The 26,311-nt window shown below is 49.3% G+C and overlaps 12 protein-coding genes and 1 pseudogene across 13 annotated transcripts; 7 read left to right on the top strand and 6 right to left on the bottom strand.

The window, feature by feature from the left end:
- Positions 1-8: 8 nt before the first annotated feature.
- On the bottom strand, positions 9-986 carry TRVA0_035S01486 (uncharacterized protein; the record flags this gene model as incomplete). Its single annotated transcript, XM_076686305.1, has 1 exon — positions 9-986. The coding sequence occupies one exon, from the start codon at positions 984-986 to the stop codon at positions 9-11; it is 978 nt and encodes a 325-aa protein (XP_076539513.1).
- Positions 987-1,289: 303 nt separating this feature from the next.
- Positions 1,290-2,804, bottom strand: TRVA0_035S01508 (uncharacterized protein; the record flags this gene model as incomplete). Its single annotated transcript, XM_076686306.1, has 1 exon — positions 1,290-2,804. One exon carries the CDS (start codon positions 2,802-2,804, stop codon positions 1,290-1,292), a length of 1,515 nt encoding a protein of 504 aa, XP_076539514.1.
- Positions 2,805-3,446: 642 nt separating this feature from the next.
- On the bottom strand, positions 3,447-6,092 carry ARG81 (Zn(II)2Cys6 transcription factor; the record flags this gene model as incomplete). Its single annotated transcript, XM_076686307.1, has 2 exons — positions 3,447-5,839; positions 5,894-6,092. 2 exons carry the CDS (start codon positions 6,090-6,092, stop codon positions 3,447-3,449), a joined length of 2,592 nt encoding a protein of 863 aa, XP_076539515.1.
- Positions 6,093-8,084: 1,992 nt separating this feature from the next.
- Positions 8,085-8,632, top strand: TAF13 (Taf13p; the record flags this gene model as incomplete). Its single annotated transcript, XM_076686308.1, has 3 exons — positions 8,085-8,139; positions 8,187-8,284; positions 8,342-8,632. 3 exons carry the CDS (start codon positions 8,085-8,087, stop codon positions 8,630-8,632), a joined length of 444 nt encoding a protein of 147 aa, XP_076539516.1.
- Positions 8,633-8,845: 213 nt separating this feature from the next.
- ERO1 (ER oxidoreductin) lies at positions 8,846-11,074 on the bottom strand (the record flags this gene model as incomplete). The annotated part of the gene is made up of 2 exons (XM_076686309.1): positions 10,983-11,074; positions 8,846-10,694 (listed from the first exon to the last, which is right to left on the bottom strand). The coding sequence occupies exon 2, from the start codon at positions 10,475-10,477 to the stop codon at positions 8,846-8,848; it is 1,632 nt and encodes a 543-aa protein (XP_076539517.1). The 5' UTR covers positions 10,478-10,694; positions 10,983-11,074.
- A 551-nt stretch (positions 11,075-11,625) lies between these two features.
- DBP3 (RNA-dependent ATPase DBP3) lies at positions 11,626-13,212 on the top strand (the record flags this gene model as incomplete). Its single annotated transcript, XM_076686310.1, has 1 exon — positions 11,626-13,212. The coding sequence occupies one exon, from the start codon at positions 11,626-11,628 to the stop codon at positions 13,210-13,212; it is 1,587 nt and encodes a 528-aa protein (XP_076539518.1).
- A 528-nt stretch (positions 13,213-13,740) lies between these two features.
- On the top strand, positions 13,741-15,351 carry TRVA0_035S01618 (uncharacterized protein; the record flags this gene model as incomplete). Its single annotated transcript, XM_076686311.1, has 1 exon — positions 13,741-15,351. The coding sequence occupies one exon, from the start codon at positions 13,741-13,743 to the stop codon at positions 15,349-15,351; it is 1,611 nt and encodes a 536-aa protein (XP_076539519.1).
- Positions 15,352-16,056: 705 nt separating this feature from the next.
- OXR1 (Oxr1p) lies at positions 16,057-16,692 on the top strand (the record flags this gene model as incomplete). Its single annotated transcript, XM_076686312.1, has 1 exon — positions 16,057-16,692. One exon carries the CDS (start codon positions 16,057-16,059, stop codon positions 16,690-16,692), a length of 636 nt encoding a protein of 211 aa, XP_076539520.1.
- A 40-nt stretch (positions 16,693-16,732) lies between these two features.
- On the bottom strand, positions 16,733-17,191 carry KXD1 (Kxd1p; the record flags this gene model as incomplete). The annotated part of the gene is made up of 1 exon (XM_076686313.1): positions 16,733-17,191. One exon carries the CDS (start codon positions 17,189-17,191, stop codon positions 16,733-16,735), a length of 459 nt encoding a protein of 152 aa, XP_076539521.1.
- A 1,774-nt stretch (positions 17,192-18,965) lies between these two features.
- APL5 (Apl5p) lies at positions 18,966-21,662 on the top strand (the record flags this gene model as incomplete). The annotated part of the gene is made up of 1 exon (XM_076686314.1): positions 18,966-21,662. The coding sequence occupies one exon, from the start codon at positions 18,966-18,968 to the stop codon at positions 21,660-21,662; it is 2,697 nt and encodes an 898-aa protein (XP_076539522.1).
- A 169-nt stretch (positions 21,663-21,831) lies between these two features.
- On the top strand, positions 21,832-23,358 carry TRVA0_035S01706 (uncharacterized protein; the record flags this gene model as incomplete). The annotated part of the gene is made up of 1 exon (XM_076686315.1): positions 21,832-23,358. One exon carries the CDS (start codon positions 21,832-21,834, stop codon positions 23,356-23,358), a length of 1,527 nt encoding a protein of 508 aa, XP_076539523.1.
- Positions 23,359-23,388: 30 nt separating this feature from the next.
- MPC1 (pyruvate transporter MPC1) lies at positions 23,389-24,000 on the bottom strand (the record flags this gene model as incomplete). Its single annotated transcript, XM_076686316.1, has 4 exons — positions 23,389-23,557; positions 23,612-23,735; positions 23,785-23,807; positions 23,936-24,000. 4 exons carry the CDS (start codon positions 23,998-24,000, stop codon positions 23,389-23,391), a joined length of 381 nt encoding a protein of 126 aa, XP_076539524.1.
- A 1,303-nt stretch (positions 24,001-25,303) lies between these two features.
- Positions 25,304-26,311, top strand: TRVA0_035S01750 (annotated as a pseudogene). The gene has a single exon. A coding segment is annotated over exon 1 (1,008 nt).

Here is a 26,311-nt window from a genome sequence, read left to right on the forward strand (position 1 = left end):
TTTTTTTATCACCTCCGTAAATATGCGTCAGTTGGATCCTGATCTGGCTCCACCCACATAAACCCTTCCCCAGCTGTCTTCCAGTACTCTCTATACATCGCTTCGTCTTCGCTGGGGAGGATCCTCATCCCGCGATCGCGGATCTGGGCATATAGTTCCTTGGCATACTCATTGTCCGGCTGTGCATGGGCATCTGCTCCCTTATAGTGGAAGTTGGCTACATTTGTGTCAATTAACTCGTCGTAGCCCGATACGATCCGCGAGACTAGCTCAAGCTCATATCTGCGCTTGATTTGCTCGAAAATAGGCACCCTGGCACTCCACCTGACGCGGTCCGTGGCAGTATACGATCTCATGAAGCTGGATATAACGCATCCACACAACACACTTAGCCCAATTGACAGTGGAATATCGCCAATTACAAACGTCGACGATGCTAGAACGCAGGCGGAAGGAACCACGGCTAAGCTCGCCATTTTCGCCAGCTTTGCGCTTTCCACAGACTCAGGGCGGCACTCTTTCACCGTGTCGATCAGCACAAACGCAGGACCCAATTTCTTTTTCATCAAGAGCCTCCGTATAACAGAATAAACAATGTCCATGTCGTTCTTTTGCAGCGGAACCTGCTTAGACTCGTCCCGGAGGAACATCTGGGTGTACTTTACGGCGTGATCTGTATCGGGCTTCCCAGATAAATAGTACTTCAGTATATCCCGGTTGAGGTATGCCTGGTTATGCATCATGACCTGGTGCAATAACGATTGCACCGACTTGTTCTCGGTATCACTTATCATGTCGGAAAACTCACTCGATACAGCTCGAGAGGTTGATTTGCGACTTTGGAGGGTAAAGCAGGCTTGGATGGCCTTTTTGACCACACTAACTGGGGGCAACGCATTTTGATTTGTGATCGTCCTTGAGATTCGGTGCTTTAGTGTCCCTGCGTTGAATGGGGCATCAGTAAACTGATAGACCTGCCTTTTCATTATCGGTCGGAAGGTCTGGGGATGGGTTGAAACCCCGACAACACGAAATTTCAGTGACACAAACGAGCGACCATAGTCAGGGGAAAAAGCCAATTCAATCTCCATTTATTATTTTGAAAATATGCCTCTGTTAAATATATTTTAAGAAATTTATTAGTTCAATATATATATTGAAGAAATTTATCGGTTCAAAGAGTCAGTTTAAGCATGAACCACACGAAAATGATTGTATCGTTAGCCAGGGTAACCCAGGAGATATTACCATATTACAATTATACACGCAAAATACGAAGTCGTTAGTCATTAATTTTTGGACGCATTCCGCTTAAAGTCCCCAAGGATATATCTCAACCCCGTGCACGAACCAGCGGCAAGGATACTAATGCCCAAAATGGCCACCATCACCATGTTACTCTTAACATAGCCAACATCAGCAGGCCATCCACTGTAAAGCGCATAGGTCGTAGTAACCGAGCCAAGATTGCCCAGGCCCGAAACTGCCGCAGCAGAGGCAGCCGTGCCAATATCGCCATGGCGAGGACCAAAGATCTCAGCCGCCCACGTCATGCAGATTGGAACGGTTGGACCAAGGCCAAAGCCGCAGATAAGAAGACCGCCATACCGAGACCAGTCGCCGGGGGCATAAGTGGTCACGACCAAACCAACAATGATAATGACAGTGGACAGAGAGAACACAATGCCTCGATGACGCTTGAACTTGTCACTAAATGGAGTGATAAGGACAATGGCAACCAGGTCACAGAGCCAGATTGGCGCAGTAAGCAGAGAAAGGTCAATTGGCGAAAGGCCAGGGTTGATGTTGTAAATGATCTTGGACGCAAATACAACGATACCATATCCGACTCCGACGACACCAAAGTACATAATCACGAGAGGATACAGTCTCGGGTCCACAAGAATGCGAACGAAATCCTTGAGACCCCAAGCGATCGACTTAGACTGAAGCTTCATATCAAGCGCGTGCAACTCCGCCTCCTCTGGGGTAAGCACCTCCCGAGGCGACCGCGGAGACATTGACAGGAAGATCCTCAGGATCCAATTCTTGGGCTCGACCTGGGGCTGGAACTTAGGACGGTCGGGGAGCCACCAATTAAGCGAAACTCCCACGACGATAGTCACTAGGCCGTACACGAGGAACATCCACTGGAATCCGACGAGCCCCCGCATGCCGTCCATCTTCTGGAATCCTGCGGCGACCAGACCAGCTACCGCAGCCGAAATCTGCGCAGCAGTGAAGTAGTATCCGATTCTTCGCGCAGTTCTATGGCCCGGGTACCACAGCGAGATGTAATACGCCATTCCGGGCCAGGCTCCAGCAGTAGCCAAACCAGTCATGAGTCGGAGCACGATGAGCCCTCCAGCGTTTGTCAGAGCGGCATAAAACGTGTAGACGATGCCTACTGTGACGACAATTCGCGATAGCCACGCCTGGGCGGCCACGCGGGTCATAATAAGATTCATGGGGACGTCAAAGATGATATATCCGACATAATCCAGCGCGTTCGCGGTTGAGATGTCATGAGACGTCAAGTTGAGCTTTTCAATGATGGAGTGGCCCACATTCTGGTTCATAGTCAAGGCGTTTCCATAGGCAGCGCCGCCGAAAGACGTAAGGAAGTAGAGGCACCACAGAGCAGGGATGATGTGCCAATCCAGCTTTCGGTATATCTTATCGAGCTTCTTCTGCTCTTCTTCGGTTAGGACCCGATCTCCATTTTCGTCCACAGAGACTACCACCTCTGAGACTGACCGCTCTTCGACAGACAAAGTGCCACAGTCACTATCCGACTTCATCATCGGCCACTAGAAAACGAAAGACAACAAAAAAATATAACGGAATAGAAAAGAAGGGACTACCAGGGTTCTTTATATCTCCATCCTCAAAGTGCGGGACAACAGCTCCGTTAAACGGCCGATCTGCACCGACATATGATAGGCGGCCGACTTGAAAAATTACGAATGCGTGGGCGCCCACGCAATGCATAAAAGTGACTCTTATGACTCAACAACTCAACGAGTCATGCGAGTCAGAAACTGAAAATTTTGTTTTTACACCGCTCTTCTCTATTATTAACGCTACTATTGATATAATTTTTGAAACAATTGGATCCGTATTTCCTCGTATCCGTTGGACAAAAAAAATGCGGTGAAGCGGTGATGCAGTGGGGGGTTAGTGGAGGATGATGGCTTCGGTCCGAACACGGACCGAACTCCTCAAAAAAAAAAAAAAAAAACAATGAATTACAGCAGAATAGTAAGGTATCTTGTCTATTTCGTCTTGAAATTTTTTTTCTTCGTTAGCTTCGATTTTCGTCGTTAGAATCGCATCCACAAAGTGGATGAACTAATAAATGCACTGGAGAGGCATTCTCCATGGTATTTAAACATCACATCAGTTTGGGTCATAAGCAACCAATGTGTGCGAGTTTGATGGGGCTTTTAACTCAGCATGAGGTTCATATTCCACTCGACAATAACCTTCCACCAGTCAGCGTCTTGCCGACCTGTGTCGCGCCGCCTCCATACCTCGTCGATAACTCGCCGCGCCGATATGTAAGTTCCCACGCCTTCAACGGTCTGCTGGTCCAACCACCCGCGGAAACGGTTCCGCAGGTCAGCCTGGGCCATCGTTGTTTCGCATGCCGCAATGAACCCGGGGAACATGACCGGTACGCATACGGGCTCGGGCTTGCCCCGGTTAATCATCTGGATGTGCTCCAAGTGATCTAGCACGTTGAGGATATGGGGCTCTAATATCGCCGAGTTGATGCCCCGGACCAGCCGGTAGTAGTATATGATGAGCGATTGGTGGAATGCCAGAGTGTGGTGGTTTACCGCCTCCTTGGCTTCCCCCTTAAAGTCGTTATGCTTGTTAACGTCGTATCGCGTCTGCCAGGACACCAGCGCAGCCTCGAGGTCAGAGCACTCCTTGAGAAACATGCGAGAGTCTACCTGCGTCGTCTTATTATTGTTCTGGAAAAACAATGCCTGCCGGGTGAGCTTGCATGTACGGCTGAATAACAGCAACAGCGAGTCAGGAATGCCATACAGGGACTGCGTCGAGACCAGCTCCTTGCGGTAGAAATCATCGGACAAGCTTGCCGTCGTGCCCGGATTGTACTGGTGCCAGTACTCCTGGAATTGGGACGGATCGTTCATGTAGGAAAGGGAATTGAGATAGTCGGAAATTATCGGCGGCGAAGAGTTGGTGCTTTGATGGCTGGCGGCAACGTCGAAATCCTCGAGCCGCACGTCGAGCCACTGGTCGTTAAACGGGCGCGACTCGTTGAGCTCCAGAATGCTGGCGGGGTCCAGGGCAGTTGCGCTCTGCATCAAACTCAGAAACCCGCTAATTCGGTGAAGCGTGGCAGCCTTATTCGACACTTTGGGCCGAGTCTTGAACCGCATGTTGACAATACTCTTGCACGCCGACAAATGGATCTGGCAATCCGCCATTCCACCTGAAATGACATCAATGCTGGCCATTGAGAGAACGGCGGTGACAACATCCTTGTACTTTTGCGATCCGAGATCCTTCATGAGACACTCGCTAAGCCATCGGTACGCCTCCGACTTAAGCTGGAGCCCCAGCGACGAATAATGCGCCTTTTCGTCAGTTCCCTCGGGGAACTTTGACGACAAATGGTATGCACTGACCGATAACAGAGCGTGCAGCAACGCGCTTCTCGCACTGGCGGTATGGCCGCTGCTGGTGATATCGCCAACTGCTGAGAACGCGACCGGAAGGTATATCGTGTCCCATGGATTCTTGGGGTGCTTCATAACTGTCATGATTCGTGAGACTTTTCGAACGTAGTAATCTAGCAGGTACCTTGCTTGGCTGGTGAGATAAAGGGATGCTGTAGGGAATCCAAACTTGTTGTCTGTGCTCAGCATGTACTGCACGGGCGAGCACTGAATTCGTTCAAACAGGCTCGATTTATAATCGCTGGTTAAATTCGTAACGGGAATCATATCATGGTTAGTAGCACCCGTCGCTGAAGTGGGGTCAATCGTAGTTAAAGTGTTCGACGGTCCGGCCTGTTCTATCGGCATAGCAGTGTTCTCATTATTATCAGTCAGGGTATCAAAAGTGGCGCCAAAAGTCATATGGCTATCGCCAGCCAGCAGCGAACTCAATTCGTCCTGCAGAGCTTGGTAGTCAAGGCTGAACAAATTGGTCTCAGTGGGATTGAAGGAAGTGAGAAAGTCGTCAAAATGGTTCTTTTCCTGCGCCCCAGGACCTGCAAAGAACCCGTGTTCTAGCTGCGAGGTATCTGGAGCATTAACAGAGGTAATCTTGTCAGATCTCTGGTCAGGCACATGACTAATAAGTAGCGTTAAAGAGTCTGAAGTGCTCACGATATTGGCACTACCAGTACTACTACTACTAGAAGCAGCTCCGTTTCCGTTGCCAGTGGTGTTGGTTCCTTCAGGAGTAAGTGAGCCAGGCGGCGTGGGCTGTGGAGTAGGCTGGTTGAGCAGCGAATAGTCATCAGGGGTATCTGTGCTTGTCGATGCGGTCGCCGGGGTGGATGTTGCTGGGGACGAGGACGCTACGCCAGGGCTGCCCGAGGATCCTTCGGCAACCCTCTTGGCAAGCTTTTCGGTCCCTTTAGCGGACTTTCGACGCTTGGCCGCGTTACTTCCTTTGCGACTTCCTCCCGCGAGAGGATCGTTGGCCTTGCGCTTCTTGATCCCATCGAAAACTCCAAACGGCCCCAACGACACCGTCTCATCGGTAACAAACCGAGGAGAGTGCAATTTCGCCAGTGTAATGTCCATATCCTCGTAGGTTTCATACATCATCTCCGGGGGATATTCAACAAATTCTAGTTTACCCGTTAGTCAAAAAAAGTACACAATACCTTCTTTTTTTCACATACCAACATTTCGGCGCTGAAAGAAGTCTTCGTCCTGAGTCTTGGACCGAGAATTGTTCCAGCTCAGCCTTATCGTATAGCCCTCGCAGTGGATATCTGCCTTTTCGCAGCGAAGACAAGCGGGCCTCCGCAAATCGCACTTGATTTTTCGCGACCGACATGTCCAGCATCCCGTGAATGTTTTCGTTCTCGCAATCGGCATTGGATGGCTTCCTGAATATCCGTCTAACCTTTAAAAACCAAAACGTGGGGTATCGAGAAAAAAATAAAATCCCAAAAAAAGACCTCAAAACAGTAGACCCTGGGCGTGAGTCGTAGCAGGGACGGCTGTATCTCACGATCGTTAGGTGTGTTCTGGATATCTTCCGGCGCCTTTTTTTCAATCTTTCTTCTGGAGTGGTTCGTGAAGGACGAAGAAAATGATGATGCTCAACTCTACTGCTAGGTAATGCGCAGCGTGGTCAAGCGTAGTGGGTTATATGCGGAGGTGCTTTTTTTTTTCTGGTGGTGTTGCGCGGGCGACACAGTTGGGACTTTTGAGTCTCACCCGCCGCCTGTAGAGCTCCGTGGGAAGGAGGGGTCGATCGACCATTGAAACCGAAAAAAACCGGGGTAATGCGGAACTAATTGAGCACTGGCGTCGGTAATTGTAGCGATTTTTTGAGGTAACAGGACATATAACAGATAATAGGTGTAACCCATGTCGAAACAAGATAGAATGCCGCCTTAGCCGCACCCTCATGGCTTGAGATGTGCCGCTGGAACCAGTGCGACAATGCAATGCATGGTGGGTCTGATTCGCGCTCCCGTTATTGGATATCTTACCTGTCGTTCTCCGCAGGGCTTTCGGGTAGAAGCCGCTTTACAGCAGAATTATACACCATACATCACTCGGGCCGACCTGTGTCCAGAGAATCTTTTTTCGTAGAACAGCGGTGTTTCACTACTAAGGGTCGAGCATCGTTGATCATATGGGCTGACGAGGGGTATCATCGTCATCATAGACTGATCGGCGAAAAAAGAGCGTCCCCACAATTTCGAATTCATGGAAAATAGATCATATACCGTAGGGCAGCAAATTGACCATGGGAGTTTTTTTTTTCAGTGAGAGATATCTGCTGGCCATTCGGTATCCTCTCGTGCCTTCCAGATTGCTTTTCCATCATATTTCGCGCAAAAGATGGAGTGTAGTGAAATATTGAAACAGCATGGTACAGTTTCTACCCCGACTTTTCCAATGCACAGCGTTATGCAGATGGAGAGACAATGCATAACCTCCAAGCTCTGTGTTAAACGGGATCTGACCTCCGCTGAAAGAGCTGGGGGGATCTGGACCACTACCCACGAATCCCATGGGGTGAGAGCTATGAAATGGAATGGTGTACAATGAACTGTTTTGGGGCCAATTCTCACGATCCAAAGCTCAATATGCACCACTTAGTCGAATGCATAGCTTTATCAGGGCTTGCATCTCTCCGAGCCGTTTGCGACCAAGTACGCTGTACGGCGTTATCTCTGTATATAATATCATGCTGTCCGACCAAGCCCAGTTTATGGAATGCGAAACGTATATTGCTTATTCCGAGGCATCGCGTGTCCATTTTGCGGAGCCCGAGTATAACGCGCTTTGCAATCGATACCGGATACCAGTTTTTGATACCGTGATACTAAGCAACTGTAATACATTGAGTTGAACATCAGCAACGCGTTAGTTCAGCCAGTTTGAACCAACTGCACGCATCGGGATGACATAGATAGCACACGTACTACTGTACTACTGTACTGTACGTACTACCGGTACTGTACTGGTCATATGCGATGCTATACGTAGTGTGTAGTGTACGCCCGTTGGAAGTCCCTGTATCCCATGTTCAATACTTGACAGCCCGGGTCATTCCAACAACAGCCGTATACTCCAGGCCCTGGTACGCGTCTGATCTCACATAGAACACCACCTAACCGTAGTAATGGAGCTCTACGAAATCCATTTGTTCAATTAGACGCTTGCTAAGCGTTATACTCGTGGCCGATGATTTATCATTGCCAGTAATGATGAATCCGTTGCCGCAAGAAACACACTGTGATCGTGACGGAGCCCGGCACAACAGGCATAGATCACTCACTCCCAACTTCAACATCACCATCACCATCACCAAATATTACGGTTTATCGCATAACCCATCAACCATCAATAATGTCTCTGGAATCAAATAGACGTAAAAGGAGAACAAACTTGTTCACCAATGATCGTACGTATCAGACCGTTGTATCTGGTCAGGTATTAACGGACTTCTAGTGAAATCATTGATGTATGCGTTTGGGGATGTGCCGAACCCGTTCCCGGAGAGCATAGTCTGTTTAGAGGACATTCTACAGGAGTATATTATAAATACGGTAAGTTGTTTGGACGCCTTTTTTTTCTCGCTTTTGTTTCTAACAACTATTAAATAGTGCCATGAGGCTTATCGTGTGGCAAAGACCTCAAACCGTCAAAAGATCAAGGTTGATGATTTCAAGTTTGCGCTAAGAAGGGACTCGAGGAAACTTGGCCGAGTCGAAGAACTGCTAATGATGCAGAGAGAGATTAACGAAGCACGAAAGACATTTGACAATTCAGAGGGTAAATCTCTTTCCAAGTCCTACGTCGATGATAAAAAATCCGAAAAGGCTGACAAGCCGGAAAAGCCTGAGCGAAAGAAGCGAAAGGAGAAGAAGAAGAAGAACGACCCTAGCCCGGAGTAGTTCACGTATTTATTTATTTATTTTTCATTTCCTGTTACCTTTAGAGCTTCACGTGGCTTCATTAAGACTGGCAATACATACCCCAGCAGACCCAACCAGGCTACCGGGTATGTTTATTTGCGTTACATTGTACTACTATGTAATGTTGTCCTTAGAAAGTCCAATACAATTCAAGTGTATACATATATGCAACAATTATAACACTGACATTTTTTAAAGGTCCCTGTAGAAGGTGTCGCCTACTTCTCGGCCGACAAATCGGTTCCAATAATGATCAAGATAGACAATGAGAAGATTCCACAAGTTCTTGGGGAACTCAACGTATGATCTGAAGATGAACTTAAGTGCCTCCCAAACGTTGCGGAACTCTGGATCCCAGTCGTCCCATGCTGAATGCTCGTCATCTCGCTTATCCTTCTCTCCAGTAAACTCAGATCGGAAGTACTCAACAGCTTCGACAGACTTGGATAGCCTATCGTACACATTAATCAGAGAAACGAGCTCGCTTCGCTTGAAGGTAGACAGAATCTGGTTGCTAGAAGTGACGTTGTCCTGGGGGCGTTCTGGCAGCTCAAGTAGCACTTTAAGTGCTGTTCCGTAACCCGCGGTCTGCAGCTTGCCCCACAGTCGACACCTGTCGCAGCCAACACAGGCCATGAGCGCATTGACGTTTCGCACCCGGCGTCGGAATTCGTTTTTCAGGCTCTGCATTTCTGGAGTAGCAAACACTTGAGTTTCGTCAAATAGCTCCTTGCCACTACTGCTGGCTGCTCGCGTCAGCTCCAGCAGCCGCTTACGCGTGGTCTTATCGCTGGTTGGATCATCACGGCAGAAATACAGGTCGTCAATATAATTGTTGAGCTTGGCAATAGCCCGCTGGACCAGCCCATAGTTGAAGTAGAGGTTCTTTAATCGCTCCGGGTAGTTACCCACTCGCGCCATGAAACATTGCAGGTTTGGACCCCATTTGCCGGTGGTCTTGTTCAGATTTTCATAGCACAAGTGAGTCGAGACACTCGAGTGCATGCCACTGATTAGTTGATAGAATAGTTTCTGTTCGGCGCAGATTTCATCACTCATTGCCACGGCAGCCAGTTCGCCACCCACTTCTCGCTTTTCGTACGTGTTGAAACCCTCAATGACATTGCCGAGTCGCTGGGCAGCCGGTGACAGACCGCCAAACCGTGACTTGTCAATGACCGAGAAACTGTCATCGACTACGCCCGATGCTGGCTTATCGCCATCACCATGGTACCCGAAGCAGTTCTCGAGGTATGCGGCACGCCATATCTTGTTAGCATGCGCACCAATATAGCCAGTATATCGCTCCGGGTTATCAGTAAGTGACACATAAACACCCTTGGAGTTGAGCGACTCGTCCTCGGGGTAGCAATAGTCTACCGAGCACGAATCTATAGCTTGCAGATTCACCGATGCATCGTTATTAACACAGGACCCGGATAGACCGGATTCCCATCCATCCACTTCGTCGGAGTAAGAGTCTTTTGCCAGCTTGCCAAGGTAATTACTTCGCCAAAACTCGGGTATTTCACTCTCGTCCTCAACGGGATCCACAGCGCATGCCCGATTGCCGCACATACCCTGGTCGTCGACAAAAGGACACTGGTCGCCAGAGAGGTCGACCTTATAGTACCGGAAGTAATCGGTTTTAACCAGGTCCTTGAGGATGGGCCGAACAATATGGTTATTCTCTTCCACAGCCTTGAAGGAGGCATCGTCGACTATTCCATTTTGCGTCGAGCAAAAGCCCGAGTCTTGGACCCTGATGTCAGCACTAGCTATCGCCAAGGAGCCAGCCAGGGCGACTAATAGTTGAAGCTTCATAGGTATAGTTTTTTCGGATAATGAAGTTAAACAGTCGATAAGGAAGGGTAAATCGACAAGTATAAGTGCCTATCAGGCTACAGTGTTATCGAGGGATCACAGATCGATGGAACTCCACAGAAAACACACCAGATGCTGGCTTTAGTTCCTCGCACAGCTATATCGGCTCATGTAATAAATGGGGAATAGAAAGAAAAAGGCCTGAAATATGCTCGTACTATGCGATAGGATATGTTAGTCCACCCGCAATATGTTATATGTGTTCTATTGGCAAGCTTCAGCCCTGGAATTTATAAGCAAAAAGTCCCGAGAAGATTAAAAACGTCAGTGATGTACCTGCCACGGCATTACGCATTACGTACGCCGGGCCGATCCTCCCGTAACGGAATACGACCAGGAACCAAAACACCCCCCAACGCCACGTCACTACAAAACTTAATGCTGTACCTTCGATGGCCCAGCTGTGCCTGACTAACTCTGTAGTAATTTCTAAGTCATTTCTTACCACTACAATACTGGTGCTGCAGCGAATATACACGGCACGATGTTTTAGTCTCCAACTTGGCGAATCAATTGTTAATGTACTGCCTCCTTCCGTTACCAGTATGGTACTACATTGTAATTTCATACTGGCACGTAGTTACAGTTCAGCCCCTTAAAATAGCGGTTTAGTCGGGTCATTTGATATGCAACACATGCGTTTTTTTCATTTTGCCCCCCTGTGGCGGTGGTCGAAATCTCCTGATTTAGATGTTCTGCAGGTGCCGAATGAAACGATTATGCCTCCTTCATCCCTAAATATTTAGTCTCTTACCTGGCATTAAAATGCTCAGTACCTAACCTTTTAGTAGCTGGTTACAGAGTCGCGTAGTATGCCCAGCAGATCGTATTGAGTTTCCTGGTATGCCTGCGCCACAGATATAATATACCTCAGAAAATTTAAGGTACCAAAGTGTATTATAATTCAACTGGATAAAATGGCATAAATGGGGGGTAAATGTATGACGTGCGGCGCTGTAGGGCTGCACAAACGTAATTATGCAAAGTTATGTAAATTTTCAGATCGTCGATAAGCCGCACAGAAAAATGTTCAGAAATTTTTTATTTCTACCTGCATCAACTTTGACAGCCTGATAACACAATACACCATGTCGATAGAAAAAGTTTCCAAGAAAAGAGAGCTGTCAGACGGCGAGCAGAAAGACTCCAAGAAGCTGAAAAAGCTTGAGAAGTACCTCGCCCAGGGCTACTCCGCGGAAGAAGCCAAGAAGCTGAGAAAGCAGGAGAAGGAGAAGAAGGAGAAGAAAGATAAGAAAGAGAAGGATGTGAAGGAAAAGAAAGATAAGAAGGAGAAGAAGAGCAAGACTGAGGACTCCGACTCTGAAAAGGCTGAAAAGTCTTCTTCTACTACTCCAGCGCCGGTTGATGCCAATGACGTTGCAGAGTTCATGAAGACCAATGCTATTACCGTCGAGGATAGCCAAAAGTCCGGGCTGCAGCCATTCCTGTCCTTTAACCAGCTCCATGTCCAGCAGAGCATTCTTAACGTACTGACGAAGTTCCCTAAGCCAACTCCTATCCAAGCCGTTTCCTGGCCATTCCTTCTCAATGGCCGAGACGTCGTTGGTGTTGCCGAGACTGGTTCTGGCAAGACCATGGCATTCTCCGTACCTGCAGTGAATCATTTGCTTTCTTCCAAGAGCAAGGGTGTCCGAGTGCTTGTTGTCTCTCCAACCCGAGAGTTGGCTATGCAGATCTACGACAACCTCAAGATGCTAACATCGGTTACCGATGTTAACGCCGTTTGTGTCTACGGTGGTGTTCCTAAAGAGGGGCAGCGACGTGACATCAAGAAGTCCAGCATTGTTATTGCTACTCCCGGCCGACTGAATGACCTTATTGATGAAGGCTCGTGCGACCTTTCTAAGGTCGAGTATCTTGTTCTTGACGAGGCCGACCGAATGCTCGAGAAGGGTTTCGAGGAGGATATCAAGAAGATTATTGGCAACACCAATGCTAAGGGTCGACAGACTCTCATGTTCACTGCTACCTGGCCACCGCAGGTTCGAGATTTGGCCTCTAGCTTCATGAACGACGCAGTCAAGGTTTCCATTGGCGACCGGGACGAGCTTTCGGCCAACAAGCGAATCACGCAGACTGTCGAAGTGGTTGACCCGAGATCTAAGGAATACCGACTGTTCCAGCTGCTCAAGGAGCACCAGTCAGGCAAGAAGCGTGATGACAAGATTCTCATTTTTGCATTGTACAAGAAGGAAGCTGCTCGAGTAGAGCGAGTGCTGCAGGGCCGAGGATACAGGGTCTCTGCAATCCACGGTGACCTCAACCAGCAGCAGCGAACCAAGGCATTGGAGGAATTTAAGAGCGGCGAGAGTAAGATCATGTTGGCTACGGATGTTGCCGCGCGAGGTCTTGATATTCCAGCCGTCAAGGTCGTTATTAACCTGACGTTCCCGTTGACTGTTGAGGACTACGTCCACCGAATTGGCCGAACTGGCCGAGCCGGCCAGACCGGTCTTGCCATTACCCTATTCACTGAGCACGAAAAGCATCTGTCGGGTGCGCTGATCAACGTCCTGCGGGGCGCCAACCAGCCTGTTCCTGAGGATCTGCTCAAGTTCGGCAGCCACACTAAAAAGAAGGAGCATGGTGTTTATGGTGCATTCTACAAGGAGATTGACCCAACTAAGAAGGCCAAGAAGATCACCTTTGACTAATTGAAATGGATATATAGAAGTGAATGCATTGTAATTTTGTTCATGCGCTATTAATGCAGAGCTACATGTTCTGCGGTGTTGGTGTAAGCGTATATTCTTTTAGTTTCTCGTTACAGTATTACATAGTTTATTGACATTTGCATTCATGAGAATGGCTTTTTAAACTTTTGCTTTTACCAAGTATTACGAATCCTTTTACTTTTACCAAGAATTATGAATCAATTGCTGGATATTTTCGCACATCATGCCACGTCTACCGAAACGCCAACTTCAATTGACTCCGAAGACAAATCAACATCAAAGCAATGCCCTTTGAAGAGCGGCTTTTCACATACTTCCGATCGCTAGACTTCACATACTTACATATCCCGGGAAATAATGTCGGCTGTGCAATACGATCCAAACGAACCCCGGAAGACATGGTGTGATTGCAAATACACCGACATCCGGAACGGCTCACTGCCAAAAACCGAAAAAAAATAGATCACAGCGTGTTCAAGCCCTTCCACGTCTTCACTCTATGGCAACATGTCGAAACGAGACCAGCTGCTGTCGAGAAGCAGCGTAGAATCGCGTATTGCTAATGGCGAAATCCTTGTGATATACCACGGGAAGGTGCTGAAGCTGAACAACTGGCTAAACCGACACCCTGGCGGTGACAAGGCCGTGCTTCACATGGTGGGGAGAGATGCCAGCGACGAGATAGACGTGTACCATGCTGAGGAAACGAAGCGAGTAATGGCAGCCTTCCAGATAGGGCGCGTGGAAATGCCGTGGAAGAACTTTGTACCGCCTATTCAGGGCGGCCATTTCCGCACTTTAGCTGAAATGGACCAGGACGAAGCGATTGCGCTGTCCAGTGGAAGCACACCGACTTCCAGGCATGGGCAAAAGTGCCGTAGCAGTGGCGAGTACGGAATTGACTACAGTTCGTTAAATGAGTCCACTGCGAAGGTAATGGATGACTACGACAATGCCAGACTTGCTGCGGACAAGCTCAAGTACCCAAAAGTCGACATTGAGACTCAGAGGGCCATTGTCGAGAAGTTCCGCCGAATGCACCACGAGTTCGTAGAGGAGGGGTTTTTCCAATGCAACTACTGGGGGTACTTCCGCGAAGCATGCCGAATCGGTACGCTCTTCTTCCTGGCATATTATTTATTCGGATATAAAGACCGCAGCAAGCTGTGGCTATTCCTTTCAGCAGTGTGCCTTGGTCTCGCGTGGCACCAACTGACGTTCATTGCCCACGATGCAGGCCACCTGGCCATCACGCACGGCTACCAGGCTGACAATGTCATTGGCACCATCATTGCCGACTTTTTGGGCGGTTTGTCGCTTGGGTGGTGGAAGCGTAACCATAATGTGCACCACTTGGTCACTAACGACCCGGTGCACGACCCAGATATCCAGCACTTGCCGTTCTTCGCCGTGTCCAGCAAGTTCTTTGGTGACATAAAGTCATCCTTCTACGAGCGCGTGCTTTACTTTGACGCAGTTGCGAAGAAGTTCATTCCTTATCAGAACTATCTTTACTATGTTATTCTGACCTTTGGGCGGTTCAATTTGTACCGGCTGTCGTGGGAATACCTTATTCTCGGGCTCGGCCCACGGAGAGGCAAGGGTGCATGGCTGCGGTACTTGGAGATTGCTGGAATGGCGACTTTCTTCTACTGGTTCTTCTATCTGGTTGTTACCTGTTCCCTGGATACTGCTGGTGAGAGGTGGCTCTACGTGATGGTATCACACATGGTCACCATGCCGGTACACGTGCAAATTACTTTGTCGCACTTCGCCATGTCGACGTCGGATTTGGGTCCAGACGAGGCGTTTGCACAGAAGCAGCTGCGCACGACCATGGATGTAGACTGCCCTGAGTGGTTCGACTTTGCGCACGGCGGACTCCAGTTCCAGGCGATCCACCACTTGTTCCCGCGAATGCCGCGACACAATCTGCGGGCTGCCCAGGCCAAGGTGAAAAAGTTCTGCGACGAGGTGGGTCTCGAGTATTGTATTTATGGGTTTACCAGGGGTAACCAGTATGTTATCAGCCACCTGGGAGACGTTGCTAAGCAGGCGAGGATCCTTGCCGAGTGCAACAACTTCTGTCGTGATGAGATGCTGGGCAAGCTGAAGTAGATTCCTAAGCGAAGCGGGAGCTCGAGGGCTGGCCCTCGATGACAATCAACCATCTATCAACTGTGAAGACGCTCAAAAAAGCTGTCAAATGAGAATTCACTCAATCATCTATCGAATGTTGGTAATAGACTATAGAATCATCCATTCATCCATTTTTATGAAGTCCAGGCTTCACATTTAAAATTAAGTCTAGAATCACCAATTTACGCAAACAATACAACTAATTTCAAGTTGACCCTGCTCTACCGTGGTACATCTCTTTCAATCAAGAAGTCAGGCTCTAAGTGATGCAATTATTGAAGAAAGGTAAGCCCAAGGTGAGAACTATCCCTTATGCCACAAAATAAAATTGACTACAACCAACTATTAACAAGCCTACTTTGCACTACAAAAGCGCTTTCTACCCCCGTTCTGGCCAATCGTCTGAAAGCCAATGTACATATCACGCATGGTACAGTGCATATCACTGCAATAGTGGAGTGAAATGGTGGAGAGCGGAACTTAAGTTAAGTTAATTACCAAACTGTAACAGACCATATATAACCCCTAACCTGCACCAACTACCTAGACAACCTTAGATGGGGCATCCTTTGTAACCCGGGGTTGAAGCTAACTATGAGTGACTCTGTAGAGCCCAGACAACGATTCGGGGCCATTGCAAACGCCATTCGCGCATTCCGGCGGTCGTCGTCCTACAGCGACGCGATGGAGGACCAAAAAGACGAGGACTCCGATCGCTACAGCCCGCCGCCGTTGGGGCCCGTTGAAATTGAGGGCTACCTCGACGCTACAAAGACCCGGCTGTTTGATTCCGAGGTGTGCGAGGAAATCCGCCATCTCATGCCCCCGCGGCTGCAGCTATACGATACCTGGTGTCTGGTCTACTCGCTAGAGCAGCACGGTGCGGCTCTTTCTACGCTCTACGACCGGGTCCGGCCGGCCCAGGGCAAGCGCCCCGGGTACGTGCTGGCCATCAAGGACACTGGGGGGCACCTGTTTGGAGCCTACGTGAACGAACATTTCCATCCTATAGAAGGTAAGCGTTTCTATGGCAACGGCGAGTGCTTCCTGTGGAAGGTGCACCACACCGAGGAGGAAGATGGGGAAGAAAGGCACATGCGCCAGTTCCAGGCGTTCCCGTACACGGGACTGAACGAGTTTATGATCTTCTGTACCCACAAGTTCCTGTCAATGGGCGGAGGCGACGGCCATTACGGCCTGTGGCTCGACGATAGCCTGGACCACGGGGTTACGAGCCGCAGCCTGACATTTGGTAACGAGCCGCTTACAGAAGACACCAAGTTCCGCATAATTGCGCTCGAGGTGTGGCGTGTGGGCTAATTGACCCTCCAAACCCGCCCAAAAAAATAGACAAAGGCTGTTACATGTCGCGCACTTCGTCGTGGGCTCGCTGGTACTCAATGGGATGGAGCTCTCTCATCTTCTTGTGTAGCGCCTGGGTTTTGCGATGCAGTGCGTCCAGGTCCTTGGACACTTTCTTGGCGTTGCGAATGCCGTCGGCGAAGATGATTTTGGTCTCAGCCAGGCGTTGTTGGGCCTTGAGCCGGGCTTGTTCGAGCTCGTACTGCTTGGCGTTGATGACGCCCGAGGTCTGGGCCTGCACGACAATGGCGCGGTCGAGCGCGTCACAGTCGAACGCCATGGCGAACTTGTTGTTGAGGTGGTCGACCGCTGTGTTGGCGCTGTCGTCCTCAACGTTTTCGCCGCTCCCTGCGTAGGAGGACACTGACTCTGTGTCATCTTCGTCAAATGATGCGTCTGGCACGGCAAATACTTTGGAGTCGATGCTCGGGCCCCGCTCGTGACTTGTAAATGGCATTCTTTACACACAATAACTATCAATAAGACTGGATATACAATATGGGGTATTCTATTAAATGGGTTCGACTATAGTTTATAGTTTTACTGCCGTCTAATCATCTTTCACAGTGTCGTGTATGTTACTCTCTCTCGACGGTAGGTTGTCTTCAGGTATCCGTGTGTCGACAACTCCCAATATCTCCTCCCCCTTCCTCGTACTGGCGGGATAAAACTGCCTCCTCGCAACAGCGTACAACCCTCCCCGAAGCGGAGCCACGGGGGTTTGGGGGCTGGCCCCCAAGTCAATTGGACCCGAGGAGTGTTCATGGGGGACCAGTACCCCCAAACCCCCCTGTGGCTCCGCTTCGGGGAGGACTTCGTGCAGACACATTTAATAGACGGGTCAAGTTAAGGCAATGAATTGAATGGTAAAAATCTATACGGTTCGGTAAAAAAGAACGCTATTGGACAGTAATTGAGTTGGCAGAAATCATCAAGGTATGCTCCAGGTAGTTCCCATACCTTTACGCTTAAAAGAGGCAGAACCAATTGTATTCAACACATAGTTTAAGCAATTGTACTGTCAATTACAGTCAGAGAACTGGCGAATGTGGGGTACTATATTAAATGATATAGACACAGTTGATCAAATATTTCACTTACCCCTGCAGTGTTGTATCTAGGTTACCCGGCCACAGGTATGGACAACCTCTGAAATGGCAACTACCGTAGCTATGTTGCGCCAGAAGCCACATTAAGCGAAGCAATTAATCTTCCTAGAAGACTTTAACCTGAAAAATGTACCCAACAGTTTGTCTGCATATTTGGTACATTATAATTGTACAATTGGTATATCCGGAAAGAACTTTATCACAGAATAGGCTGGCCTTTAGATATGTTGCACGAGAATACTTATTGAAATTGGCTATTGTGATCACCGTAGTGCCATTTATGTTGGCACGATTCTAACCGAAATGCCATTTGAATTGGAAATGTGAGAGAATTCATATTGAACTTATTAACAAAAAAAAAGTGCAATTGGCTGTATCTTCAGTCATTGCTTGCCTAACAATTGGGCAACCACAGCAAGTGGGTATTACCGATATGACATTACTTAGACATTGAGGGTACTACTGTAGCTATGGTAATCTGTGTTAAGCGTGGAATCATTTAGCTGGTTCCCGGTACAGGTATTCCGTTTCCAATCAACTTTACTTACCTGGTATAGGTCTCACAAAGAGGAATAATACAGCTCCATCTACCAGTGGTTATAATGACTTATTACGACAATTGCTCCGGCAATGTTCAGGACCTCAACCCCACAGGCAATCACTCGTCAATTTCTAATACCGTACTTTATCACGTGCGCTATTTAGCCCCTATTTATCCGTTCAAGATTGACAGTTCTACAATGAAGAATATCAGTGGTAATTTATTTCATTATTGAGCGCAAACAAATCGGGGAGTGTCAGCAGTAGCTACGTATACGAGCTAAATCAAGCCGCTCAGACCAATTGGCTATTCCAAGCCCTGAACAAAGTCGAAACGGAACCTCCAAAAACCTCAAAAACCCTTTACATGCTGGATATCTATTGACACAATACTAAAGGAGATGAAATGGCATATTCAGAAATCCGATTACCACTTTTTGCCAGTACCAGTACGGGTGGTAGAAGTTCAAATACCGTAGTAAGAGTGGGGACCGGAGTCCCAAAGTGGTGGGAAAGTGATGTCGGACGACACTTTGAGTATCACCACACTAACCCAATCAGCACACACTCAAGGCCATTAAGATGCAAGCGGCGCGAGAAGACACGCGGGCGCGACTGCGCCCGTTTGGCATTGTCTTTGAGAAGTCGCTCCACGACCTGATTCGCGGGATCCGGTCCGCCAAAGACCCACAGGCACGCGAAGCGTTCCTCAAGGACGCTCTGGCAGACTGCCGCGCTGAAGTGCGCAACCCGGACATGGAAACGAAGACAATGGCCGTGCTTAAACTGGCATACCTCGAGATGTACGGCTATGACATGAGCTGGGCGTCCTTCCACGTGCTCGAAATCATGTCCTCGCCAAAGTTCCAGCAGAAACGAGTCGGGTACCTGGCGGCGATCCAGTCGTTCCGATCCGACACAGACGTGCTCATGCTGACGACTAATCTGCTCAAGAAGGACCTGGGGTCTGCACACTCACTCGAAGTATCAGTAGCGCTCAGCGGCGTGGCGACAATTGTCACTCCGTCGCTGGCCCAGGACGTGTCAGACGACATCGTCAAGATGCTGAACCATTCCAAGCCATACATCCGCAAGAAGGCAGTATTGGCCATGTATAAGGTGTTTTTGCAGTTCCCTGAAGCGCTTAGAGTTGCCTTCCCTCGATTGAAGGAGAAGCTCGAGGATGCGGACCAGTCAGTTGTCAGTGCAACAGTCAATGTCATTAGTGAATTGGCCCGGCAGACGACCAACTCATCCAAAACGTTTCTCGCGCTTGCGCCGCAACTATATGAGCTTCTGACGACGTCGCAGAACAATTGGATGCTAATTAAGATCCTCAAGCTGTTTTCTTCGCTGGCTCCTTCGGAGCCTCGTCTCAAGGCGAAGCTGCTGCCACAGATCCTGCAGCTCATGGAAACTACTACCGCTATGTCTCTACTGTACGAGTGTATCAACTGCATTGTTTCCGGTGGCATGCTCGACGAGACGGACTACAAGCTGGCGGCGTTGATGGTGAGCAAGCTGCGGGTGTTTCTGGAGCAAACCGACCAGAACCTCAAGTATGTGGGCCTTCTGGCATTCACCAAAGTAGTCAAAGTGCATCCACAGTTTGTGTCTGAGAGCGAGGAGCTCATTCTTGATTGTCTTGACGACGCAGACCTCACTATCCGTGAGCGCGCACTCGAACTCGTGTCGCACGTAGTAAGCGAAGAGAACATATACTCAATTGTCTCGCGGCTTATGGACCAGTTGAGAAGCAAGGAGTTCGCTGTGGCCAGCTCGCCTGACTACGTCAAGGACAAGATGCTAAATCTTGGCAAGTCGTATCGGCAGGAAGCGGTCAAGAAGATCATACAGCTGTGCTCCAAAAACACCTACGAGTACATCCCCGACTTTGAGTGGTACGTCAGCATTCTCGCAGAGCTTGTTCAGCTGTCGGAAGGGCTCGACGAATCGGTGGGTCACGATATCGGGTTCCAGTTGCGCAATGTAGCCATCCGAGTCAAGAGCATGCGCGAAGAGGTCGTCAATGCGTCTTCAGAGCTTATTTCGTGCCGTGTTCCACTGACTTCAGTGCTCTCTTATACCGTGTGGGTCATTGGAGAATATGCGAACGGGCTCAGGGACCCGCTGCAGACTCTTGATAACCTCGTGCACCTTGAAACTGAGGACGGGACAACCCTGAATGCGCTTATTCCGGCTGTAATTAAGGTGTATGCTTCGTGGGCGGGCAACCGCATGACTTCTTGGGACAGCTACCGGGTCGCGACTGTTAAGCGGCTATCGCAGCAGGTAATCAAGTTTTTGGAAAAGTATTCGACTCACGACGACTACGAAGTGCAGGAGCGGGCTGTTGAGTTCCTAGAGCTCATCAAGCTTACACTTCAGTCTGTCGAGGAGCATCCCGCTGACGAGAATGAGCCACCGATGCTGCTTTCCTACGTGCTCCCATCGCTATTCAATGAGTTTGAGCTCAACCCCGTGGCCCCTACGGCACAGCAGCGCATTGCCGTGCCGGATGACCTTGATCTTGATACCGAGCTGTTCCCGCGATGTGATTTGTATAACAGTCAGCTTGACGTGTACAATGATGTTGAAGACAGCGAGGATGACGAGCTATATAGCGTCATTTCTGATATCACCACCGCCGGGTCAGTGACGGACAAGAGCGCGGCGGCGGAGGAAGACGCTGACCGGCGAAAGCAGGAGCGGATCGAGCGACAGAGGTTCGATCCGTTCTACATTCCGATTCCATCGGGCTATGGCACTCCCGGATCCTCGACGACACCGCGGTCCGGAACTCCTACGCTGGCAAACGAGCCTGCGCCGGAGCAGCAGCCAGAGACACCGTCAGCTTCTGCTACTCTTATTCCAAAACAGCGCAAGCCGCGCAAGAAGAAGGTTGAAATCATGCAGGACGAGATGATTGAGGGTGACAAGGAAGAGATGGCCATCTCGACAAGGAAGCCGAAGAAATCGGGTCTGCTTCAGATCAACAGCAGAATTGCCGAGCTTAACCTAGAGGAGGACGAATCATCGTCTCAGGGCGCGTCTGACATTGAACAGCTGCGCAGGGAGTACCTGGAGCAGTATACCAAGCCGGCTGAGGAATCTACAGAGGTTGCAGTGACGCACAAGTCCATCAAGAAGAAAAAGAAGAAGAAGACGACTGAGGGAGAGGACACTGGCGAGAAAAAAAAGAAAAAGAAAAAGAAGGCGAAGGAAGCTAAGATTGACGAGCCTTCATCTGCTACTACGCCGCCTACTACGACTGACTAATGAATAATGATATAGACAAATGCATCTATTCTGCTATATTTTTTTCTTCAATCCTCCGCGAAGCGGAGCCACGGCGAGTTTGAGGGGCTGACCCTTCAATTCGCTTCTTAAGAGCATTGATATAGCTGAGAGTATATATCTGAGGGACCAGCCCCAGAACCACTGTGAGATGGAATCCTCGTGCGGCTCGTGGGGCTCACTAATTATGCTAACTTTGTTGCCATACGTACAATTAGCCCAATTTAGCGCGACGCGGAACGCGAAACATGTATACACACCAACTGTAAATGGGTTAAATGAACGGGGTCTAATGGCGGTTGATTTCTCAGCGAATATCGTAGGAGAGGCGAATATACACAACTGGGCTACTGGGATCCTGAGTAACTGCAGTTTCGGCGGGCAGGTTGTGTTTTGCATTGAAAGGGATCTCATCAGTGTGCATTCGAGGAACTCGTCGGATTCGGCACTGCTGAAAGTGGTTTATAAGAAGCCCTACTTCGAAAAATACCAATATACTCCGCCACTGAATAGTACGCGGTATCTCTTCAGTATAACGAGCAAAGTCCTGGGCGTTATACTCCCGAAGATCGAGAGAGATGCACCCAAGATCGACAGGATCCAGCTGAGCTACTCGGCAAAGAGCACGGTTGTCTCGCGGTACCTATCGGTGGGGTCAATTAGCATGCTAGATGGGCGAGACAATAATGGCATAGGAGGAGTGAGCCAGCTGACTTCGGTACTGGAGATTGAAGTGCTGAATAATAATATTACCAAAGTGTTCCGGGTCTCATGCTCCGTAGCGGAAGAGCCGCCTGACTATCGATCTTCTAAGATGTTTGCCTTTGAGTTTGATGCGAGGCTACTGAGGAAGTATTTTGACGCAATGGAGAAAAAGAGCGACCAGTTCTCAATGGCGTTTGGCAGTAGTGCGGTTGACATCAACAGCATATCGCAGGGGATCTTCTTCAAAAAGGCCATTCTCAAGCAGCCTTCCCGTACTCGCATTGTGCTGCCGTATGAATCATTCTACGGAGTTTCTGTTCCAAAGGGGCTGTCGCTTTCGATCATTATGAAAGAGTTCCGGTCATTTATTCAATGGGCCGAGAAGTTCATTCAAAGTGACGGAAAGAACAGGGAAGTGCCCGTGTATGCCGCCTGTTCGTATCCGGGCGACTACATTCAGTTCTTCCTGGGTTCGCTGACTCTGGGGCAGCATATGAAAGTTGTAGGGACTTTTGCAACTCAGGGAGATAACTCGCCAGAGGCAATTGAGAAGCTACAGCAAGCGAAGCATGTGTTCTATTCCTCGGCATTTACTTCTACGAATCAGAATGCCAGTCGCCCTCCGGCGCCGCCCACGACGAGGACGGAAGAAGTGCGGGAACCTGAGGGGGTCAGGCGCGATGTTGAATTGTTCCAGCAGAACAACTTGCAGCCCAGCTATGCATCTCAATATGAGACTGCCTACGAGCGCCATACCGAAGAGGAAAGAGTAGGATGGCAGGACAATAACCACGACTACGAGGGAGATGTGAACATGGGAGTAGATGCCGAGGCGGAGACTATTCCGCCCATCCAGGCCGAACCCAATTACGAAGACGAGGACGATGATGAATTCAACGAAGAGGAGTTGGAGCGGCTGACCCAGGCGCTGGGCCCAACGCAACCGGTGAAGGCAAAGGGTCTATTTGATTAATAATGAAGGTGGTGAGTCGGTATATGCTGATTATTTCTTTTCCTCAGCTGGTACAGCGGCAATTGGCTTAGCGGCAATAGCCTTCTCGTGGCCGCCGAGGTACCAGTGATTGACCCATCGGATACCCTGGCCGAGCTGAGCGCACTCATTGACAAAGTGGCAACCGAAAAGCAATGGGTTCCAGGGAGTGACAGCCATACTACATCAAGTTAATATACATACACTCCAACCTCGAAATGAGTTTTTCACTTACGAATATCGCATGAAGACGAGAGAGTAGAGAATGAGCGAGCCAGTCATTGGACCAGAAATCAGAGTTGGGTCCTTCTTAAGATCCATGATGGCCGCAAATGGAATGCCAAAGTTGGACACAGGACCTAGTTACCAGTTAGCGTCACACACAACCCATCGCGCGAACCAACTTACCCCAGAAATGCGTCGAGCAAATGTCTTCATTTTCGCCTAATGTTAGTCACTATTTCCTTCCCCCTAAATAAAATGCTCTGACATACACCTATTCACGCCGGTTAGCTAATCTCCGAAGAGACAAAATACACAAACAGGGGCCCTCAAAACTTACTTGACGAAGTCCTTGGAGAAAATGAAGTTGCTAGCCTTCTGGAATACTGAACCCGAGCTCATCGCGTATGTATCTATGGTTCAAAAACTTTTCGAAAGTGGTTAAGATGGAAACACTACCGTCGGAGATTTCGGAGCACTTCGTTTAGCAAAAACCGCATCCCCGCGGGGAGGGGTAAGCAGCGGTATCGGGGAGGTGCGGAAATTTGCTAGACTGCGATCTGCGCGCGGGACCGAAAGATTTAGCGTATGTTTTAGAACGCAATTTGAGATTTTGATCAGTGCAAGTGTGTTGGTATCTTATCGGCTGGATAGAGATCGAGTATGGACCAGTATATCTACAAGCCGCCGCCTCCACCTCCTCCGCCGGGCGGACAATCCCAGTCTGGAGGAAGCAGAGGTCCGCCTGGGAGAGAGCGAGGGCCGTCGAGGAATAGCAACCAACGGCACAAGCCATACCAGCGACCAGGGCACAACAAAAGTGCTGAAGAGCCAGTGTTGATCTCGACAGCCCAGATCCCACGGACGCCCGAAGAGATTGCTAAATGGATTGAGGAGAGGCGGAAAAAGTGGCCGAGCGCAAGGCGAATTGCTGAAAAAGAGGAGGAGAAGAAAAAGGCAACCGAACTTAGTTCAAAGTTCGAGCAATCACAACCACCACAAGAACCATCTACAATCAGTGGACCATCAACCAGTGGCAAGAGTAATGCTGGTAATAACAGTGGTAAGCATGGAATGTGCAAGTTCTTCTTAAAGGGTAAATGCCGCCATGGCGATAGATGCAAGTATGCTCATCGCGGTGACGGAAGGGGTGCGTTGCCCAAACGGTTTGAAGCACCAGACGCTAAGGAATCGCTGTACAAACGGCTTGTCCAAGTTGATATTGACAGCCAGGACGTTCCCGTTCTAAGCTTTATTACGTTCCTTCGCAATAAAGGTGTCATTTAGCTTTAACGAGTTGTTCTGTCCACGAATAGCCGGGCTGGATTCGTTTTACGAGATAGCCTATCTCGATTGGCCTTCACGAATTGGTTTTTACGACTGATTCAACCTATTAGGCTTTGGCGATTAGTTTCGGCGACTGAACGAGTTAATCTTTTGGCGACCTAGTTTTTGACGATTGAACGGATTAGCCTTTGGCGACCTAGTTTTTTTTTTTTTTTGCCGATTGATCCAATTAGCCTTTGACGATTGGACGAATTAACCTTTTTACAAGTCTGACGATTGGTTGCGTTTTCTAACTTGGCAATACACTGCTATATGGCAGATATATATAGCAGATAGCATTCCCGGCCATGATATTACGAGCAATTGATTTGTTTTTGGTTATTTTTGGACTTCTTTCCGAAAGAAAGCGTTTCAAGTCATGAGATTCAACTCGCGGCTGTTGTATGCTCTGACAGTGACGGTCCAGACGCTGCTAGCCCATGCAGAGGCTCTTGACGCCCAGCGTTCCCGGAACAGACTGGTCAGACGCAACTCTGGTAGCCATTCGACCCCTGCCGACTTGGCTGCTAACCAGGAAGATACCCAGGTAGGCGCGCTTGCCGAACAGGAAGATGATTACGCCTACGCTGTCGATGAGCGTCGCCGTGGCCGTCGTCGAGATCGGCTGAGAAACCGTGAGGATTCGGGCTTCTGGGATCAGCTACGACGGTATCTGCGATTGCGGGATGATGAGGACGGAGAGTACGACCAGAGAGACGAGAATGAGATTATGCGCCGGGTGCGGGAGCAGTTAGGAGAGGAAGATAACGAAGAGTTTGAAGAGCTTGACCAGGATGAGATTTTGAGACGAATTGATGAAGATATGGCTGCAGATGCTGAGAACGACGACATCCCTGATCCAGATGTGGGATTCTCTGACAATATGGGGCTTCCAAATCAGCAGCCAGACGGCCGTCCTCAGGATAACATCCGGCAGAGACGGCCGGAGCCTGGCCCAGGCCGAAGACGACCACGGCGACGACGATCCACCGATAGAAGCCTGTGGGAGCAACTTGAGCGTGACTTTGAGACAGATAATACCTGGGAGGAGGAGCAGAGAGAGCGAAGACAGATGCGACAGAATCAGCGTGTGGACAATCGTCTCAATCAGCGACAGCCATACTATGACGATTACGATTACGGGTTCTCCAGTGAGAGCGCTGATGAATTCAACCTCTGGGAGCGACTCCGGCAGGACTTTGAAAGTAGCGATGCTGCGGAACGTCGAAGAGCACGACGAAGAGGTGCGCGAATGCCGCGACAGAACCAGCGACGACCTGCTCAACCAGCACCGCCGCCACCACCACCACCACCTCCTCCTCCTCCTCCTCCTCCTCCTCCTCCTCCTCCTCCTCCTCCTCCTCCTCCTCCTCCTCCTCCTCCTCCT

The sequence above is a fragment of the Trichomonascus vanleenenianus genome, assembly GCF_965637985.1.
Source record: "Trichomonascus vanleenenianus strain CLIB 3782 genome assembly, contig: TRVA0_035S, whole genome shotgun sequence".
Classification (NCBI taxonomy): Eukaryota; Fungi; Ascomycota; class Dipodascomycetes; order Dipodascales; family Trichomonascaceae; genus Blastobotrys; species Blastobotrys vanleenenianus.